At 42.2% G+C, this 16,165-nt stretch overlaps 1 protein-coding gene across 3 annotated transcripts in view; it reads right to left on the minus strand.

Moving 5' to 3' along the window:
* The window catches only part of ANXA2 (annexin A2), a 45,278-nt gene that overhangs the window by 23,794 nt on the left and 5,319 nt on the right, over positions 1-16,165 (minus strand). For 2 of the 3 annotated variants that reach the window (XM_046007749.1, XM_046007750.1), the window contains exons 2-3: positions 9,155-9,213; positions 6,075-6,174 (exon numbers count right to left, since the gene is read on the minus strand). In XM_046007749.1, the coding sequence (XP_045863705.1) occupies positions 6,075-6,174; positions 9,155-9,202 (148 nt within the window). In that variant the 5' untranslated portion in view covers positions 9,203-9,213. Of the gene's footprint in view, positions 1-6,074; positions 6,175-9,154; positions 9,214-13,198; positions 13,300-16,165 lie in introns of those variants that run through there. The other variant, XM_046007748.1, reaches the window with a different exon arrangement.

Below are 16,165 nucleotides of genomic sequence, written 5' to 3' on the forward strand. Positions count from 1 at the left end.
AATGCCTACCATTAGGAAAGCCACCAGGGACTCCTTCACCCATGTTTTATGGACTTCTTGGCTCAGGTTTGGCATCTATACACCAGTGCAGACAAAGATCGTTTTGAGGAAAATCTGAAAATCTGTGCCAGAGCAAAGGTGGCCATGACTCAGCACTGGTCCCTCTTTGTTCCCAGCACTGCGGTAAGACGAGAACTCAGTCGAAAGTAAACTTGATCACAAAGGGAAAGGCCTCGGTGAAGAGAAGGTTGCTTTCCTCCTGTTCCAGTATAGGAGGATGGGAAGGCCTGGGCCGCGTGAGCCACAGGGACCTTTCTCACAAGGACACTGTCCCTCAGACTTAAGGGTTCTGGTAGGGTTCCCTCCCACCCCCTTAGGAGTGAAGCCACCTTTCTGAGCCAGTCTGCCTCCTGGCATCTTCAAGAGACTCTACTCCTAATTGCTGTCTCAGCTGAATGAATATTCCTCCAGGTGTGCAGGTGAAACCAAAAATACACATCCTGGCCTGCTTTCCACTGGCATGGGATGTTCGTATTTTTGGCCATGCTAGAAAACATGGTTCCATTTTAAAAGTGTAAGAAAAAAATAAGTGCAAAAACTTGCTGCAGTTATGCTTCTCTCTTGTGCTTGTAAGGGGGGAAAAAAACACTCGCTTTTGCATCCCTTCCGGAGAACACAAATACTGCTAAAATCAAAACTGGCAATAATAATAGGGCAACTCATTTCCCTCCCCTTTAGAGAGAGAGACCAAAGCTGTACCAGTCTATTGGCACTTACGCTAACTCTGGGGTTGTGCTGCTTCTAATTACAATCTATTTTATGTAGTCTGGATTCATCCTTTTCTAATTTAGCTGACTTTCCTTTCTAGTTATTTGGACCCATATGGTAAACCATTCACAGCTGTGTTGTACACTCCACAGTATATATTTAACCCAAGGCCAATCTAGACCAAGAGACTCCTACAGATTTAAGTCTCAGAAACCTCTTGTTAATTAAGCAATATTACTACTTTTGCATGGTTTTATTCAGTTTCTAACTAGACATAAATTAAGGTAAGTAATTGCATAGTCTACCTCAAGCCAGAGTATACACAAAACAACCATGCATTCGATTTAGGTAACATACTCAAGAAATACAGAGATCCCTTCAAACTAAAAACAAAGCAGACTTATGAGCGTAAGCTAAATTCATTTTGTGAAAACAGATCAAAGCTCACTAGGGGACTGTTACCTTTCTGGCTACTGTCCAGATTCTGGAACTGTCCTCCGTGGCCTCATCTCACCAGCCACGTGTCCCCCTTCTTTGCACTCACCTTGTGTGGTATGGGATCTGTGTACATATGACTACTATTTAAATATAGGCTAAATATTTACTTTTTCACACAGTCTCAGGGGCTGTGTAAATAAGATTAAATAAGTTTAATGAAATAAAATCCTTGTCCTCAAGGAACTCACATTCTGGTGGGAGAAACAATTCCATACATAAATAACAACACAATATGACAAGAGCTGTAAATTCCTCACATGAAGTATCTTGAGACACGGATCAAGGGATAATTGATTCTGCCTCTTCCTCAGAGAAAGCATGGAGAAGAGGCTGTGTATGGGCTCACTCCGAGAGGTCAGTGGGAAGCACCTGGATGTGAGAAGTGGGCTAACACTCCCACGAGATGGGGGCTGCACACTCCTGTTAGAGTAAAGTTTCCAAATAGCCTGGAGATGAAGCTAGAGAAAGACTCTGCAGTAGATGAAGCAAGGAGACCCATGAAGAGGACAGAAGCCATACAGCCTATGTGAGAGAGTATAAGGCTGAGGGGAAGGAGTAATAGTAACTGCTTCCCATCCCCATGACCAGTCCAGATCTCACTCAGCTTGGCCCCTCCTTCTAATCCCCCCACACCAGGCCTGTTCCAGTTTATCATCCTTTGTTTCATAGTAAGGGAAGGCCCCTCCAGACTTGCTCTCAGCTCTCCTTCCTGAGAGCAAAGGGAAGTCCATGGTCGGTCAGACAGAGCAGATGATGCCCAGAGAACTCTGTACTTGGCATATGCTTGCATGTGTACTGGGCTACTCAACCTAGGAGACAGAGGCCCAGAGAGTCATCTTTTCACGGGCTTTGGCCTTTGTTTATAGGTATTCGAGGTTTACCCTTTGTTTTCTTTGATGTCAAGGAAACAGCAATTACGAAGCATTGTGTTCTTCCTGTAAAGGGCTTGAGGCAGGAGTGGGGTGAAAGTGTGGAGGGAGCCTCTTAATTACACTGAAGGTAGAAGGCATTTTAAACGGGAGGGTAAAATATTAATTAGCTCAGTTTTAAAAGTGGAATGAGTTATCTACAAATATCAAGAGGAAAAGGGACAAAGGGATGTTACTTTCCCAATGACTGACTTTATTTCTATTTGTAATTAAATTTATTGCCTTCCATTTGTGAAGTCGATACATGTCCTCATAGAAAATTTGGAAAACAGAACATGCTGAAAGCGCAAGAAAGGAAAAGAATCAGCTCTACAACTACAACTTTAAGGTGACTGCATGTTAAAACAAGCATTCCAAAACTGTGACAGTTGCACAACTCGGTAAACACACTAAAAAATTGAATTGCGCATTTTACATAGGCCAATTGTATGTATGTGAACTGTATTTCACTAAAAATTGTTCATAAATTTTATTTTTCACATTTCATAGTCTACAGATATTCTGTGTAACACAGAGGGAGTTACCAGAACCTATTAAGTCTTTCCCCAACTAGCCTGGTTTTTTGTTACCATAACCAATGTAGATATTAACATCTTTGGTACACTGAGCTATATATGAATATAATTTTCTTTCTCCTCAATAATTTCCTAGAAGGATATAAGGTTCCCAAACACACTGACAATGCAGAAATTATTTTATAAGACTAACAGAATTAATTCAAGAAAACTCAGTTACTTTCTACAATTACTAGGCACCAAAAATAAGTAAGCGGTCCTAAGTGGAAGTCACTAGGCATTAAGTATGATGAGAAGACAGGGGACCTAAAGTTGGGCCACAAATACGTCACATATCTGAGATCAACAGAATCACAACTGCAAAATGTTTTTCATGTCTGAAAATAACTTATGGCAAAGGAAAAAAGTCCGGTCTTCAGGTGGGTGGCACAACATGGAGGTGTTTAAAAACACAGGCCTAGGGCTGGACAAAGTTGACCAAACCCCAATTTAAACCAAGGCCAAGAGACCTAAACTCTGTCACCCATCAACTGTGCAGAGGATATAACACTACATCAGGATGAATTTGAAGTTCACCTAAGAAGAGCATTCCTAAAGTGCCCGGCGCAATGCTTTCTTATAGCGAGCACTCAATCAGTAGTGGCAACCAGGATCATGGTGATGTCAGCTGCTTTTGACCACACTGGAATGCAGGAATCCAAATCTTACCCCTCCAGACGTCTCTGTTTAGAAACTACAGTATTTTCCAACCAACTCAGAAAGAGCCTGAAGGCATTTTTATTACCCTGGGAGTTTCAGCTATGACCAGAGCTCATTTGCGCAATCTTTACATTCCAGGTTGCTTAAAAGCTTTCTCATGCAAAGACAAAAGCAGCCTTTGTCTCAAGCTTGTACAAGGCACCATCTCTGTCAGATGAGTTAACTGTGAGGGGAGTAAAGTGTGTTTCTGTAGGGGCTCTTGGGAAACCCCAGGAATGCAGGCACACCCAGATAGTGAGACAGGGTGAGTTTTAGGAAAGTGGATCATGGCCATGTGCACGCAGGCGCCTGGGTGTGTACATGCATGTGTGTGTGAGTGTGTGTGTGTTGAGATAACACATTTCGAGCACTAATGGCAGGCACCACTTCATACTGCCCAGCTGTGTGAGGTGGAACTCTGATTAGCCCCACTTTGCATGTGGAAACTGAAGCTTTAGGAAGTTAAGTGTTTTTCCAGAGTCAGATAGTTAGTAAATGAGTGGCAGAGCCAAGATGTAAAGAACCATGATTGCACAATCTCTCACCCACTACACCCCAGCTCTGCCAAAGAGAATGGTGAGATAAGCCTGCACCTTTCAGTCTCATTTTCTGATTACTGACTTGCTGACTTCCCAACCTGGCCTTTGACAAGTATGGTCATTTGAAAGCATCAAAAAGAGAAGACTTTTGAAAGGTCTAATTTGGATGCTTCCTTATTCTCCCTCCAGTTGTCCAGGGAGTCATTCTGGGAGATATGCCATGTCCCTAGGGAACTGTAAGGCTGCTTTAGGATGATGCAAATCCTTGTGTCCAGTCAGAGCCACAGGACATAAACGATTTTTCTCCTTTCCGTCCTACCTCTGGAAACAAAGTCACCAGTTTCTCCAAGGCTTTTAAAGATTTTTTTTTAACAGCAGAGATCACAAGTAGGCAGAGAGGAAGGCAGAGAGAGAGAGAGGAGGAAGCAGGCTTCCTGCCGAGCAAGGAGCCCGATGTGGGACTCAATCCCAGGACCCTGCGATCATGACCTGAGCCTAAGGCAGAGGCTTAACCCACTGAGCCACCCAGGCACCCCTCTCCAAGGGGTTTAGAAAGACAAAACAATTCTGAGAGTGAAAAGGGGCACAATCAGTAAATAATGCAGATGTAAATACGCCAGGACATGTGATCACTCTCGTTTTTGGGTTCCTAGGTCATCCTTGTTGAGGTTCCCAGTCTGTCAGTCACCCGTATGTGAATTGTCCAAGTGTCAGTAAGTTAAAACACCGGACTTCCCAGACCAAACCGCCCATGACTCTTTAGCTGAGATATGAATCGGCAGCTGCTCTGACTGCTGGGTCATGTACACATCTCAACTAGACTCACAGTGAAAAGAAGTGCTTTGTCTAAAAGGGGAAAGAGTGTGGCGAATCACAGGCATCACCACAATAATCAGAATGCCCGGGGATTTGGGGGATGGGGCCATCCTAGAGAGACACACTTCATTAACATAAGCCAGAGAGTCTGAACACTGACTTTTATAGACACAGAAAACAGCACAATGATGACCTGAACAAGTCCTTACCCAGTCTCACCCAATCAAATGCTTTATCTGCTTTATTTCGAAGGGAAGCTCTTATGTCTTCTGGCCCTCTCTTACTCATCCTGGAACTCCAGGAAATACACTCATTCTGACTGCTCTTCTAATTCAAGCTCCAGGTCTAAGGAATGGTGTAACCAGTAGGGTTTAAAAAAATCTGAGTTTTTTCTTCAATAGATCTAAAAGCAAAGCAGTATAATTTTTCCCAGCATTTTTCCAACAAATGTACTGAAAATCAGGGGAATTCAGGATAAAAAGGCCAGTTAGGGATCACCATGATCAACCTCTTCCTTATTAGAAGAGGCACTGAGGGGGCGCCTGAGTGGCTCAGTGGGTTAAAGCCTCTGCCTTTCGCTCAGGTCATGATCCCAGGGTCCTAGGATCGAGCCCCGCATCGGGCTCTCTGCTTGGCAGGGAGCCTGCTTCCTCCTCTCTCTCTCTCTCTGCCTGTCTCTCTCCCTACTTGCGATCTCTCTCTGTCAAATAAAAAAAATAAATAAAAAAAAAAAGAAGAGGCACTGAGGCCTCAAAGTAAAGACCTGAGGCCAAAACACACACCAAGGGAATCAGGCCTCTAGCTCTCAGCTGAGGCCTGTTTCCCTGTCACTAGGCTCCTTGGTTAAAATACTTTCTCAGGAGGGCACCTGGGTGGCTCAGGGTACTGGGATCAAGCCCTGCATCCGGCTCCCTGCTCCATGAGAAGCCTGCTTCTCCCTCTCCCACTCCCACTGCTTGTGTTCCCTCTCTTGCTGTGTCTCTATCAAATAAAGAAATAAAATCTTAAAAAAAACAAAAAAAACAAAGAACTTTCTCATGTTTTAAGTCTTCTCTCCAAAGAGAGGAAGGAAGAGGAAGGGAAAAAGGAAAGGATGAAGGAAGGGAGGGAAGGAGGAGTGGGGTGAGATGGGGAAGGTTTAGATCCACTCCATTAAAGCTTGAGGACAATTTCAAATGACCAGTAAACAGAGATTTGAGGGAGAATGAAGAGACAACTAAAAATGTCTCAGTCATTGTCAGCCTGACAAGAGAAGGACAAATGTCACCTACCTTTGGTCTTGATGGCCGTTTCAATGTTCAGAGCATCACGCTCAGCATCAAAATTGGTGTATGCTTTGACCGACCCATATGCACTTGGGGGTGTGGAGTGCTGAGGTTAAAAGACAAACATACTCAAATCATACGCATTTAAAATCCTCCTGCTGAAATATCCCTGAAATAGATTTCTTCTATTGTTTCTTTAAACAATTCAAATCATTTGTAGACTATGTAACTAGGGAAGTATTAATGTGCCTTCACAATAGAGAATAAGAAACTTCATTGTTTCTAATAAGAATTCATCTTCAAAAGCTCAGTTAGTTTAGAAAATGCATCTGTATTTCACTTCTCCTACTTCTAGTCCAAATTCAAAAGCAGACAACCCAAAGCTGGGCACTGGAAACCACCATTTATCTGGGAAGACTTAGAAAAGCATTAAACTGGGCCAGCAACGATTTGAAACAAGCTGAAAATGTGGAAAGGCCTGAATGACAAGTGTGTTTAGCCAAGTTTTTGCTACAGGCATCTGAATTTCCACCGGGCCTGTATCACTGAGCTCACAGTTCTTCAAAATGCAAATGTAAAATGCTGGCTTGCTTGTTTCAGACTATCAGACAAGTGAGGGAAGCCGGGGCACCAAGGTGGTCAGGCCTCCTGGCCCACATCCTCTTTGTGTCGCTAAGTCCCTGCTCCCAGCTCTCTCCTCTGTTCCCTCTCCTCTGTTGTCTTTACCACTATGCTTTTAACCCTATTCCTATCACCCTTTCAGTTTTTTTCTTTAAATTTTTTTTTCTTATGGCCTTTGAAACCATACTCTCCTCGTTTTCCAATGCTTTTCAGAGTCCATTACCCTGCCTGATCTGATGGACCCACTTCCATCCCAGACTGAAGCAAGGACAGTAGTATGCATCTACATCAGTCCTTCTATCCGAAGGGTTAACTTCTCTCCTTCCTTGAGAGCTCTTACAGCTTCCCTCCACCCTGTTACTCAATCCCAAAGCAAAGGGAATGCAGAAGATGGACAGCCTGGTTTCAATTGTCAGTAGAACCATCCACCTTCAGCTTCAAGACTCATCCATCCCCACGACCTCCCCCAAGTACAAATGCCCATCGTAATGTGATGACCCTGCCTTAGTTCAGTTTCTGGGAAGTCAGAGCCTGAGGTGCCCTGACTTACCTTTCCACCCACAGGCAAAACATCAAGAGGCATTCCAGCACTCATTCATTTGGTTTTATTAGGAGTGCAATCATATACAGGTAAGTAACTGAGATGACATCCTCTCAAATGTTTCCCAGGACAAGCCAGAAATCTAAGTGGAGGACTGAACAGAGTATTTCAAAATGTACTTGTGACCATCTTGGCCAAATAGTGAATCCAGTTAACATGTATACCTCTGAAGCACAGTGGATTATTAAAGTATTTTCTGTCTAATTTTACTAAACTTTCCAGTAAGATTAAATCAATGGAGATGGAACATATATTCAGAAAAAAGTAAGGACAAAGGGCTATTCTGAAATACTCTATTTGTTATGGTGGCTACAAAATGTGGATGGAAATCGAAGAAAAACATTTCCCTATTTACTAACAATGCCATCAATTATTTACAAAGGCAGGCAGTCTGCTCATTGAGCCATATCACATATGGCTTCATTTCCTAGGTGCTATGTCAACTTACTCCAAAAACAACAAGAAGTAGGAAAATTTTGCATATCTTTAATAAAACTTCTAGAAACAAAACTAAATGGATAACTGAACCTATTACCCATAGAATCTACCTGTCTCAAAATCAAATTATTGAGGAAAAGTGATTTTTTTTCTTCCTCCAAGATATGGGGGGAAATATGACATTTTCTGTTGTAGTCCCATCTCTCCACAGAGAGATGCATTATACTAAAGTAACTTCAAAGGCCACACAAAAAGCCTTTTCTGGAATTTGATACTAAAAACAATCTAATGATCATATCCATTAAGAAAAAAACTGTTTAGCTCTTGGACTTGTCTGGACCAAGAGCTACAACATGCAGCTTGTAAGTGTTGCCAACAACAGTGTGCACGAGTTCCATGAGGGAAGATTAAAAACAGATGGGCTCTATACTCCATTCGACCCATGTCTGCATAGACGTCATCTATCTGAACATTTGATGGCAGGTACCAGAGAGAATACAGCAGTACCACCTAATCCAAACTGCTGTCAAGTGCTCTGATGTATTTCAATTTCAGTGAGAGCGCATTTTGAAGTACCTGTAAGATATGCCTACAAACCAGGGTTACTGCTGAGTTTTTATAAAAGCCATTTCTGCCAGGATGACCTGAAAGATGTATGGAATTATTAAATATTTTTACATATTCATAATTTATATTCTACTTGATTCTGAAAGTATTTGCAATGACCTGTAATTTCACACATAGTTTAAGAAAATTTTGTATAAATCAAAGCATCAGAATTTCCAGGTTCACATATTTCCTGTGAAAGACAATTAGATATACTTTTGAGCTCCCTGATAGCCAAAGCAAAAAGGCAAACATGATGAATTAGAATATTTATTTAGCTAAAAAAACAAAAACAAAAACAAAACAAAAAAACACACACACAACTATTCTAGTTTTTCTAGATTAAAGATTTCCCGGGTGTTAAATTAAAACAACAACAAACATGTTAAGTCCTTGTCTAGAGTAACTTCACGGACACTGTTAAGAAGTCCAAAACACAAGGATCATATTTGATATGGCTGTAGCTTATGCCAATCATTAATAAAATGCCAGGGTATGACATTAAAACTCAAGTATCATCATGGCAATTACCACCACTGACACACTAAGTATACAGCAGGATAAAACCCCAGCCACCCCAGTATCACTAATGCCTGTCCAATTATAAGGTGATGCCAAAAAAGTTTCTAGTGCCATAACATTTCTGTCAAATTGAACTACTAGAAACCGTAAAAGTAATGGTGAAGAAAAGGGGAATGAAGAGAGGGGAATAACTGTGTATATTTGTTCTCATTGTCCTTAGATGTACAAGGAAAGAGAGTAGCATAGTTATCCAGAGAGACGTCTAATTTGCAAAAATTACACAAAATGATATACTTACATCACCCTCCAAGCTGAGCTTGCAGAGAATTTCATGAACAGTAGACATTTTGAAGGAAGCTGGAGGAAAAAAGTACAACAAAAGTATTTATGAAGAGGCTTTCTTTTCCCCTGAAGTGCAGTGATTCATTATACTAATCTCTATTTCTTGGACCATTTCATCTGAGGATATTAGAGCAATTTTTGCAAATAGATGCAATTCCTATCTTATGATTGGGCACATTAAAGCTGAGAGATGGTTTGCCTTAGGTTTTGGATGGACTACAGAAGTAGTCCGTCTGGGCGCCTGGGTGGCTCAGTAGGTTAAGGGTCTGCCATCAGCTCAGGTCATGATCCCAGGGTCCTGGGATCGAGTTCTGCATTGGGTTCCCTGCTCAACAGGAGTCTGTTCCTGCCTCTTTCTCTGCCTCCCTCACTCAAGATGTCTCTCTCATTCTTTCTCTCTCAAATAAATAAATGAAATCTTAAGTTAAAATTAAAAAAAGAAGAAGAAGAAGCCAGTCTTTCTCGTGCTCTGTGTAAACAGAACTGGGGTAGATGTGATTTGTGAGTACAAAAACAAAATGCTCCCCAAGGCTCATGCAACTTGTTCAAACAGGATAAAACTGAGTCTTCCACTTCTTATAAAAAGTGATAAGCTTGGGGCACCTGGTTGGCTCAGTTGTTAAGCATCTGCCCTTGGCTCAGGTCATGATCCCAGAGTTTTGGGATGGATCCCCCATATGGTTGTTGGATCCCTGCTCAGCAGGAAACCCACTCCTCCTTCTCACCCTCCCCTGCTTGTGTTCCCTCTCTGGCTCTCTCTCAAATAAATAAATAAAATCTTAAAAAAAAAAAAAAAGGGATAAGCTTGTCCAACTAGCCACTGCTTCTGTGTTTCTCACCAGTAATTTTCCCTATTGAAAAGGACCTGAAATCAACAGCATTTGCACGCTGGCCCATTCCTAGATAGAAGCTTTATTATTATCCATTCTTTTCTTTTTTTTTTTTTAAGATTTTATTTATTTATTTGACAGACAGACATCACAAGTAGGCAGAGAGGCAGGCAGAGAGAGAGGAGGAAGCAGGCTCTCCACGGAGCAGAGAGCCCGATGCGGGGCTCGATCCCAGGACCCTGGGATCATGACCTGAGCCCAAGGCAGAGGCTTTTAACCCACTGAGCCACCCAGGTGCCCCTATCCATTATTTTCTTACCTCACCAATGCCTAGAAGATATGCAGCTATTTATGAAAAAGACCATGGACAGATATTCTGACATTAACTCAACCCAAGAAAGACCGATCCCTTGTATTTAAGATTCAAAAGGGCTGAAATGAAGTCATCTTCCAGTTAATACACTTAATCAGGCAGCAACACTATAGCCTGATGAATTGGCTTTCCAGCTTTGCAATCACACTGTTCTCGGAATTGATACACCAACGTTTGCCAATGAAGAGTGCCCAAGCAGCAGGAAATTTAACTCAACTGAGACAAGATAGGTCATTCAGCAGCATCATCCCCAAAAGAAGGAAAATAGAGCAGAGCTGTAACCTGAAACAGTGGATTCGACATCTGAATTGTAATAACTCCTGCTTAATATACTTAATATATTTAATATACTTTGATCAAGGAAATTGTGTCCATGCAAATCCAGCTTTCCATTCTCCCAACAGTTTGCATGGTCTAAATATTTTCGTAAAACTGGCTTGGAGGGAGTATTTGACATAGACATTTGCTAACTTATCAGAACACTGTGGATTAAGCAGATTCCAGTCTGTGTTGGATGGAGGTGGAGGGATGTAAGAAGATTCGCCCTTATTTGTGCTTATGGACATATCTCTGCAAGATTTTCATCCTGAGCTCACCCTCCTAGACCACCCCCTCTCTTCTTAATGATCACAGAATAGTTTTTTTTTTTTAAAGATTTTATGTATTTATTTGACAGAGAGAGAGAGAGACAGTGAGAGAGGGAATACAAGCACAAGGAGTGGGAGAGGGAGAAGCAGGCTTCCTGCTCAGCAGGGATATGGGGCTCAATCGCAGGATCCCAGGATCATGACCTGAACCAAAAGCAGACGCTTAATGACTGAGCCACCTGGGCACTCCCACTGAAGAGTTTTAAGCAAAGCAAAAAGAAAATTAAGGCTATTCCAATTACCCCTATACCCACAGCTCTCAGACACCCCTACCCCCAAATATGTTCCACTGCTGGGATATAATCCTGATTGTAAAAGGTCTTGCTCTATAAATAAACTGCGGTACATCCAGACAATGGAATATTATTCAGAAGTGAAAAGAAATGAACCATCAAGTCATGAACAGGCATGGAAGAATCTTAAATGCATATTACCAGTCAAAGAAGCCAGTCTGAAGGGCTATGTACTACATACATAGTATGATTCCAACTGTATGACATTCTGGTTAAGACAATACCATGGAGACAGTAAAAGATCAGTGGTTGCCAGGAATTAGAGGGAAAGGAGGAAGGGATGAAGAGGTGGAGCACAGAGGATTTTTAGGGCCATGAAACTACTCTGTAAGATACTATAATGCCATTACACAGTTGTCAAAACCCACAAAATGTATAGCACTAAGAGTGAACCCTAATGTGAACTAGGAGTTTGAATGACAGTGAGGTGTCCATATAGGTTCATTGGTTGTAGCAAATATACCACTCTGGTATGGGAGGCCATGCATCTCTGTAACTGGACTGTCCAATACAGCAGCTACCAGCCACACGTGGCTACCAAGCATTTGGAAGGTGTCCTGTCCAAACTGAGATGTGCTAAGTGTAAACTACACACTGGATTCTGAAGACTTAGCATGAGAAAAAGGATATAAAATCTCTCTGCTTTGATTTTATTGATTATATATTGTACTTATGATATGCTGGCTTTATTGGGTTAAACAAAATACATTATTTAAATTTAATTTCATCTGTTTTTCTTTTTTTAATGGGCCTTCTCGGAAATTCACAGTAGCAAATGCAGCTCACATTCTATTTCTGTTGGATGGCACTGGTCTAGAGGATCCCCTAGTGCCATGGTCCAATCCTAGTCCAAAAACGTTTGCAGTAGCCTGGTCATGTGAAAATTCAGTTTGAGATTTCTTGTCAGGACAGACAAATTTGAGTCTGCCTTGACAGAAAAAGCAAGAAATCTACTTCTAGTTGGGCCAAAAAATATTCCACAGGGTCTCGTCATATCCATCAGCCTGAGAATCACCAAAGTGGAGATGAATTCCCTAGGATACTAACCACCCAATCCTGACCTTGACCATCACCCCTGAGCCTCGTCAGAACTGCAGTAGGTCTGCAGTGAGAGGTAAACCGTTGTCATCTGCCTTACAGAATTCTAGTCCCCACTGTAAACAGCTAAGAAATAAAAATGCCAAAACAAAAGGAAAACCCCAAAGAGAGGATCAGTAAGTCAGACTTGCAAACAGAATTGTTTCTGCTCACAAAGAAATGTGGATTAAAAGTCCACTTCGTTTTTAAATCAGGTGCCTCACGCGGGTTCTGCTGTTTAGGGAATCTCGACCACAGAGGCACAGTAAGTTTTTATTGCAGAGCTCTTTCAAGCGGCCTTTCTAGCCCTGTGCACTGGCTTTGCAGACAGCTGCTTAAGCTTGTCTCTCATGAGACCCTCGTTACTGAATAAGCCAAAGACAATCTGATATACACTCTCCATTCCTGTTAATTCTCCTCCCACGGCCACAACACACTGAGGAGAGACAGAAAATAGGGGTTTTTAAAGGCCCCACAAATCTTTCTGTTTTATCATCCACAGTTGTGCTGTTCTTTCATCACATCAATCCCACATGCTACTAACAATTAAATGCCTACATATCATCTCATCCACTGGTTCAAAACCCAACCTTCAATAGCCTTCTCTTATTCCAGCTCAGGCCAGCCCTCCAAGACTGGCACAGAAACCCAGTATCAGTGCCTTATATCTAACCCCCCAGCAAAACTGGCCTGACCCCCATAGTTACTTGCTTCTCCCCAAAAGCTGTATTCCTTTCATCCACAGTGCCCTGATCCCTGCTTCCTCCCCCATCTCCTTACCTTCACCTCTCCTCTTGGTTAGGAGACTGTGCCCATTCCTGGAGTCACCACTACTCTGGCCTCTGTTCATGGGGTGGTTGTAGCTGCCATCCCACAGGCTCTCTCCCACCTTCCAACGCCAAAAGCACTTTCTGGTGCCACCAGACTTCTTTGCGGAGCACACTGTACTGAGTTCCCCACATGTACCAAGAATTCAAATAGCAAATGTCTAAGTACAATTCAAAGCAGCCAGAGTGTATTTTACCTCACCTCCCTTACAGCATCCTGGTTCCCCACAAACTTAAGAGAGCCTTTGCACACTCCAGGTGCCAAGGAAACTTTTAGAAACAAGTCGGTATTTGGCATAGTAAACATTTATATTTATATTATTTATAACCATTCTACAGGAAAAGCAAAAATGTCACGATAACCGTAAAAGAATCTCCATGAAGCTTGCTATATAGCTCTGTGCAAGTTCTCTGGTATCCAATAAATATTTCCTATTTCATGCAAGCATAATGGCAAACACATTTTCACCTTACAAATAGAATTCGGCCCTTGTTTCTTCATTACATCCAATCCCTTGGCAATGCAGTCATTTTGTGGAGGTCTGGGTAGTCTCTAGAAGAAAGTTGGCTTTGCCACTCAGAACTTTTATTAAAACATTAACATAATATATTTGATTAATGAGAACACATCAGTGCACCTCTACCCTGAAAGCAGTAAAAGAAAGTCTTGGTAGGGCTACTGTAGGTTAAACACTGGTAACCTTCAAATAATCAATCAACAAACCCCTGACAAGCACACACTCTTGGCATGCAGACACACACAAAATGGTGAAATGCAGACTCCGCCCCCACAGCACTTTCCAGCTCTCTTCTTGTTGCAGTGAGATACACCTGAGGCCTTGTTGGCCCAGATTACTCAACTAATGAGAATCGAGGCAGGGCCAGAATCTGGGTCATCTGACTCTCGGGTTTTCACCCTGGCAACTTCACCACAATGCTTCTCCCTTCCGAAGAAGACTCAGACAGAGAGAAAGATAAAACTAATATAAGTGAGATCAGCTGAGAGATCAAGGGTGAGGTACTGACAGGTTTAAGAAGGGCAATTACCCTGGAAGGTTCCAGCCAGACAAACATGGGGGAAAGAATGGAGGAGAGTGTCTGTCCCTAGGTAGTGGGAGAACCAAGAGGACAAGTTTAAAACAAGCTGTGTCTACTGTAGTGCCCCATGGGGGGTCTAAAATATTGGCTTCTGAATGGTGCCAATTTAAGCATGGCTATGGAAATACGGGAGAGCCAGAAAGCCAAAGTTCCCCAATACTCATCTAATCTGTTCATCACATATGCTCTGGAGGCTGAATTTTCTTACTATAAGCAGGAGCTTTGCCTTAGTTTACCTAGTGCTTTGAGAATAAAATGAAGCCTATGAGCCATGTGAAAATTCCACTCCCACTGACTCCTCATCACAGGGTAAAATTCTTAAAGTGTGTTAAATAAAAGCAGAACCACTACTCCTTTCCTGGCAGAGTTCTCAAAGTACATGAAAAAGCAGTCTGCATCATTCTTTCCAGCACTTCGACCTCACCCAGATCTCCAACTGGTTTCAACTTGTAAAAAAGAAGGGGGAAAAGCCAGCAAATTCAATCTGTTGATGAGTAGTATCTGCACACACCAGCACCTCCCATTCCCAGAGAAGCACTGGCTGACTAGACAAGATCATTAAAACAGCTCTTTATTGGGTAGTTTTGTTTTGTTTTCTTTAAGAAAATAATTAGAAGGGCACCTGGGTGCCTCAGTCAGTTAAGCACCTGCCTTCCACTCAGGTCATGATCCTGGGGTCTTGGGATCTAGCTCCTAGCTCAGCAGGGAGATTGCTTCCCCACCCCCCTCAAAAAATAAGTAAATCTAAAAAAGAAAGAAGGAAGGAAGGAAGGGAGGGATGGAGGGAGAGAGCGAGGGAGGGAGGAAGGAAGGAAGGAGAGAGAAAGAAAGAAAGAGGAAAGAACTAGAGAGGGATAGAGAAACTTAGTGAAAGAGCCACACCCACTTCAAACTGATTTGAAATAAGTCACCACTGGAATGAGAATGCACTCACTCATTCCTGGCAGCTACCAACCACTCCCCTACCCCGGCGCCATGAAGGGAACAGTTTCCTCCTCTGGCCTTGAAAATATTAATGAATGAAGACTGTTAGCCGCCTGACTGGAAAAGCCCTTGGGGTGCAAAACTAGACATTAACAAAATCTGTGCAGCTGTTGAAAAACAATCATTTACATTTAACATTAAGGACTGTCTTAAAGACACTTAAAGGTTTACTTTTTTAAAACCCTATTTTTTTTTGTATTTTATTGTTTCACATCAAACACATGCTAGTAAAAATAGTACAAGGGAAACAGATTAAACTTCTCCCCAAAAATGGAAAGTAAAACAAAATTTGCAAAGAAGAGTTGAAACAAAGCAAACCCAAAAGCCAACACTTTGCAAACATCAAAAACAAGTTCTACTGTAATGAATTAAGAACCAGCTCCAGAAAACCCAAGCATTAATTCACACAAACAAACAAACAAAAACATGTTGCAATGGGCTGGTCTACACAGGCAAATCTAAAATCTGAGCACAATCTAGCAGTTTCGTTGACACACCCACTTTACAGTTTAAACGTGGTGTTGATGTGTTACCACAAAACACAGCCCTAGCAACCATGATGAATCAATCAGGAACTGGATGGTACAAACGAGGATTTTTTAAAGTGAAAATGCGTGTGGGTGGCAGCATGGAGGGCTGGGTTTCCCCACCAAAACCCTCCCTGGGCAGCGTTCCTGGTCTACAGGACCAGACCAGAATTTTAAACCAAAAGGGGAGGGGAAAAATTGCATGAATGGGGTCGGGAGAGGAATTCATATTGTACTTTGTCTATTCCTCACCGCCCCCCCCAAGCACTTTTTATTCAACAGAACATTCCTGAAAACACAACTTGTTCTCC

This window comes from Meles meles, chromosome 6, assembly GCF_922984935.1.
Source record: "Meles meles chromosome 6, mMelMel3.1 paternal haplotype, whole genome shotgun sequence".
NCBI classification, from domain to species: domain Eukaryota; kingdom Metazoa; phylum Chordata; class Mammalia; order Carnivora; family Mustelidae; genus Meles; species Meles meles.